Source organism: Taeniopygia guttata, chromosome 22 (assembly GCF_048771995.1).
Source record: "Taeniopygia guttata chromosome 22, bTaeGut7.mat, whole genome shotgun sequence".
Taxonomy (NCBI): domain Eukaryota; kingdom Metazoa; phylum Chordata; class Aves; order Passeriformes; family Estrildidae; genus Taeniopygia; species Taeniopygia guttata.
In genome coordinates this window covers 576,407-581,805 of record NC_133047.1, presented here as the reverse complement: position 1 = coordinate 581,805, position 5,399 = coordinate 576,407, and the positions used below count along the sequence as shown (strand labels likewise).

General features: G+C 51.8%; 1 protein-coding gene across 1 annotated transcript; it reads left to right on the top strand.

Annotated features, from left to right (window-relative positions):
• The first annotated feature begins 1,342 nt into the window (after positions 1-1,342).
• On the top strand, positions 1,343-3,356 carry TCIM (transcriptional and immune response regulator). Its single transcript, XM_004176058.6, has one exon. The coding sequence runs from the start codon at positions 2,219-2,221 to the stop codon at positions 2,537-2,539; it is 321 nt and encodes a 106-aa protein (XP_004176106.2). The 5' UTR covers positions 1,343-2,218; the 3' UTR covers positions 2,540-3,356.
• Positions 3,357-5,399: the final 2,043 nt, after the last annotated feature.

Below are 5,399 nucleotides of genomic sequence, written 5' to 3'. Positions count from 1 at the left end.
ACCCTGACACTGTGTTATCTGTCCTGTGAAGTGAAGCACTTTCAGCAGTTCATCCAGGCACGTGTTTTTGGCACATTTACTCCCCAGTGCTCTGGCAGCTCTGAGCAGGAAGAGTTGGGCATCACATGTGGCCCTGCTTCCTTCTGCTCCCCCACCACATTTCATGTTAGCAGAGTCTATAAACCATGAGATATTTCCCAGGCAGAGATCCAGCCACACCAAAACTGTTCTGTTTTCAGGGTGGATTTATCAGCCCTGCAAATGTTGAACAAACAGCTGATGAATTGGTCTTACCAATTTGACAAGACCATGGCAAGGTGAGAGGCTGCACATCTGGCTGGTGGAAGAAGAATCCCGGGGATTTGCAAAGCTGTTGTTTATACACTGAAGCATGGAACATCCAGCACATACAAAAGAATCTGTGGAAAACTTGTAAAAAGTAACTCACACAATAACAGAACCACAGGAAGCGATGGCACGTGCATAGGGAGCTCATGTCGGAGCAAAGTCCTGGCAGCAGCAGGGAAACCCATGTCCTGGCAGGATATGGGGACTGCAGGGTTCAGGGCTGGTTCAGGATGTGCCCGGCAGCACCAGCGGGTGAGTCCCAAGTCCCAGGAAGGAAAGTGGCCAAACACTGAAATGAGACCGCTCCCTCTCCTAAAGATAGAAGCCTGGCAAGTCCTGGCCAGCTGGAAGTTGATCTGAGCCCGGATGGAGCCAGGCTTGCCAGTCATTCTGAGTCCCAGGCAGCCACCTGCCCTGGTCACACTTCACCTGGTGACCAACAGCTCACAGGTAATCCCCTTCTCCGTTCTGAGCCAGCACAAAAACCTACACAGGGGCTTCGTGTGTGCTCACCTCTCCACTGCTCCTGCTGACTGCTAGAGAGGCGTGTATGGCTCTGACATGTCCCCTCCCTCTATCCAAAGGAACTGAGGTTTTAAAAGGAATGTGGAATAAAAAGCATCTGGGTGATGTTTCCTTGGATCTGTTCTTTAGTGTGGTCATAATTTCCACAGCTCTCTGGTAAGTGAGGGAAACCCCTGGTCTGAGTGGGATGGGGACAGAGGCTGTTCCTAGAGCCTTTCAGCAAGGATGAGTAACAGGGCCAGCAACGACAGTAAACAAGATCCTAGTTTTCCAAACAGAGCCTCTGCAGCATCCGGCTGCTTTAAAACATTAACTAAAATACACTTAATCTCTGGCTCCTGGCCTTAGGTGACTTTTGAACCCACAGCTATTCTGGGCCAGATTTGACTGTGCTCAGTACAATCCAGGTGTCTCAGGCCTGGGTCAGGCCTGTGGACCCTAACCCTGTGCACAATGCACCTCGAGTGAGACGGGACACAAAGGGTCAGCGAGTCCAGCTCCTGCTCCTCACAGGAGCCAAAACTAACCCACATGACTAAGAGGGAGTCCTCTCAGCCCAAGGACTTGTCATTGACCAAGGGTGGCATGGAGAGCACAGACTCTTGTGGAACAGAGGTGAGTTTTCTTTCCAGCACTAATGCGCATGAAATTTAAGCAAAAGGACACTGAGGGCAGGAGCAGGACAGCAATCTGAGTTTTCTTGCTCCTCCTGAGACCACTCCCACGTGCAGCTGGGCAGCTGAGGGTGTAACACCCAGGGAAGTCACCTCAGAAGATGTTATGGATCACTTGCCTTTGGGACAGCACTTGTCAGTTAGAAGCTACAGCTCTGTGTGCACTGAAGATGAGCTGCATCTGCTGGGAGCAGCAGAAAGGAACCCATGCCCAGACAGGAGCAGGCTGGCAGTGGAGATAGAGCCAAGTTCTTCGCTGTTTGCACAGGCTCCAGCCTCTTGCTAGCATTGCAACAGTTCTCACCTGGAGTTTTACCTGTTTATGATATGATCCATTGTGCACACAGGGCTTTTCACATGCAGCAAGGGCAGGAGTGGAGTTTGGGCTGTGCTGGCTCGGTCCCGCAGAGAAGGCTGAAGCTTGTTCTGTGGTGGGCCAAAAAACCCCAACATTTCCATCACAGAAGCAGAGAGGACTTTTCATCCGCACGACAGGAAAGTTGGCAACTTAAATGTTAAACTTGCCTGTGACTGTTGGGTGTTGACATCATCGTGATCTCACGGCTGTAACCGGAGCCCTGCAGCTTTTCCTGCAGCCTGCCTTTAAATACCGGCCCTGGAGGCAGCACAGCAGCGTTCCCCCACTGGAGCCCAGGGCAGAGCCCACGTCGATGAAAGCAAAGCCAAACCCCAGCGCTCCAGCCATGTCCACGTCGCTGCGGGTGAGCCCCTCGGTGTACGGCTGCCGCTTCGACACGGCCCTGCGCAAGAAAGCCGCGGCCAACATCTTCGAAAGCATCAACGAGGCATCCCTGCAGAAACTCTTCAAAAACTCCGGGGACAAGAAGGCGGAGGAGAGAGCCAAGATAATCCTCGCCACCGACCAGGACATGGAGGAAAAAACGAGAGCGCTAATGGCACTGAAGCAGAGGAGAAAAGACAAACTGCTGCAGTTCCTGACATTTCGCAAATATTCCATTAAAGTTCACTGAAGCGGCGGAGCAGCAGAAGCGGAGAACATTTTGTGACGGGACTGTGTGAGCCCTCCTGCCACGCTCGGGATGCTCCGCTGCCCCGTGGGCATGGGGACCTGACCGTCCACGCGTCACGCCACCGCGAGTGGCGGCGGTGCCCACGGCAGGAGCGGTGCCCACGGCAGGAGCGGTGCCCGGGCACGGGCTGGGCACAGCAGCATCCTGCTGGCCACAGGCTCGCAGGGACGGAGCAGCTCCCAGCTGGAGGGGGACCAGCTCCTCCGGGCAGCTGAGCTGGGCAAAGCCACGCACCGGGTGTGCCTCGGGACCTCCTGATGGACTGGGCGCTCAGGGACTTGGCGGGTGCTTTGCCTCTTCAGCCTCGCTGCCCTAAAGCTGCAGCCCGTGCAGAGCCCCTGGGCCTGGTTGGGGGCTCTGGAGGCCGGTGGGCTGCTGGCCGCGTTCCTTTGCATCGGTTAAATGCACCCAAATGCAGCAAGTTCAGCCGTCCGGGAACGCATTTGCGGCAGAGACACTGCACAACTGTGCCTTTCCTTCCCAAGCTGTATGTGTGCAGGAAAAGTCGTTTGCACTGAAGCAATAATAATGACAGATTTTCTGATTTTACTGTGAAGTTCCCTAATATTATGTTCACTTACCACTAACATTAAAATTCTAAATATAATATCTGTAGTTCTTCTCTGTGTAGGTTACAGTCACTATTAGATGAGCACTTACTTCATGGCAATATTTTATGACAATGTTATTATTATATCGACTATAATTTATTGCATACAGTGATGTGAAAACTAATAAATTATGAAGTAAATATAAATTATCTTGTCTGAAATGCTCAGTTCTCCTGGAGTGGTGGGGTTAGACTTTTTCTGTCATTTCACAGAGACCCGGTTTAGGGGCAGACTACCTGCACCTCTCCTTCACTCCACGGATATGGCTTTGGCAGCCCATCCCCAGGATGTGGCGCAGCCCCTGGCTCCCCCAAGGCCCCACCACCCTACCTGGCAGCATCAGGTTGCCCCACGGTTTCTGTGGCAACCATGTCATCCCCAGAAAGGCCTCGCCAAATTTATTGCTAGTCAACTCTAATGCCAGTTTCCCCTCTGTAATAAAGCAGAATAACATCTTCTGCATTGAGGAAAGCAAGGTGTAGGAAATGATGGTTCAGGACCAGGCTGGGCAGCATGGCTTGCCAGCCTTTGACATTTCTGCAGAGGGCTTGGCTCCTCACCACCCAAAGAAACAGCAGTAAGTTAGGAAGCCTTGGCAGCAGAACTGGACTGTTTTTCTGCAAATTGTGCTGTACTGTCATGATAAATGATGCTGAAAGTACTTAAAAATAGCAAAGACTGGTTATTTATAAGTCTGTCCTCTAATAACCTGATGGTTTAGATAAAAACATTCCCATGACTCTGCTTAGAGCAACAAAGATACAGCAGCTTGGAAGAGTGATAGCTCAGCTACAGTTTTGGTTTTTTTTTTTTTTTTTGCCTACAGTAAGAACTCCAAATTGCCCATAAGTCAGGGAAACTGGAAATAATCTTTTAAGTCACCTAATAGAATGGGCAATTATAATTATTTATAACTGGAGCGGGATGCACGGTGATTTCCCCCTCCCAGGGTGACCAGAGCATAAACTGTTTTGGGATGAACCTGTTTGAAAGAACTTCCAAAGGCTTTTCAAAACTGTCCTTGCTCAGAAGGTTTGCTGCAGAGGAGTTGCCAGTTTTCCAGCATTCATCCAGAGTGGTGTCCCACACTGGCTGCAGCTGCTGCACCATTGGTGAGACATCCCCACAAACAATCCACAGTGACAAAACCTGTCTCAAACGGGCTGTTCCCAAAAAAGGCCAAACAGGGCCATTCAGTGCTTGCCCACAGCTCAGCCCAGCTCCACCCAGCCACTCTGGGCCCTGGGGATGCCACAGCTCCCCCTGCTCTGCTGGGTGCTCCTGCCAGAGCAGCTTCTTGTGACAAACCTCATAACAGAAGCCAGCAGGGTAAGGAGCCCCCAAGCCCACCTGCCTCAGGGCTGTGTTACCTGCCAGGACCCAACCAGCCCACTGCTAAGGATGCTCTGAGAACACCCTGCAGGGACCAGATCAGTTCTTCACCGTCCTGCTATTCCCTGGCCCTGCTGCTGGAGCTTTGCTCCCTGCTCCCCTGGACTGTGGAGGTGTCCACAATGCACTCCCCGTGCCAGGCTCAATGTTTGTCACTCCCTGGGCCCCCAAAACCAAACCCAGCTCCCTGGTGCTACCAATGACCTGGACAGCCAAGGTATCATTTGCCAACAGCCTTTCCTTGAAAGAAGGAAGCAAATCTGGCAGAAGCCATGCTTGTGGCAGACTGAAATCAGCACCCACTGAAGTGGCTGCTGCTGGCACATCCCAGGATTGCCCAGACAGTCCTGTTCACAAGATTTGCATAACATGATTCATAACACCCGCTGACTTGGGGATTTTATAGTCCCTCTTGTCTCATTACATTGAAATCATTAGCCCAAGTGGTATCCCTGATAAATAAAGGTCACTTACTAAGAAGTTATGTGGTTATTGGACATTTACAGTGAAAAAAGGCAGTTTTCCTCGGTTGTAGCCTGTCTGCTGCTTTGGCAGGTCTGTGCTCCAGGAACAGGAGGTTTGTGCCTTACAGTGGGCTCAGCAAAAACTGCAGTGAATTCTCATGAACATGGGCCGAAGAGAGTTTGAGGTACTAATGTCCAACCATCCCAGGGCCCTTGCACACACTGTGCTGCTGCTCTGCAGATCTCCAGGGCTGCACCTGGGTGGCTCAGAGCAGCTGGAGCCATCCTGGGGATTCGTGGCAGCCCATGTGCCAGGAGGGCAGGGCCAGAACT

Excerpts from the sequence above, each read along its gene's own strand:
- TCIM (XM_004176058.6), top strand. The coding sequence starts at position 2,219 with ATGAAAGCAAAGCCAAACCCCAGCGCTCCAGCCATGTCCACGTCGCTG.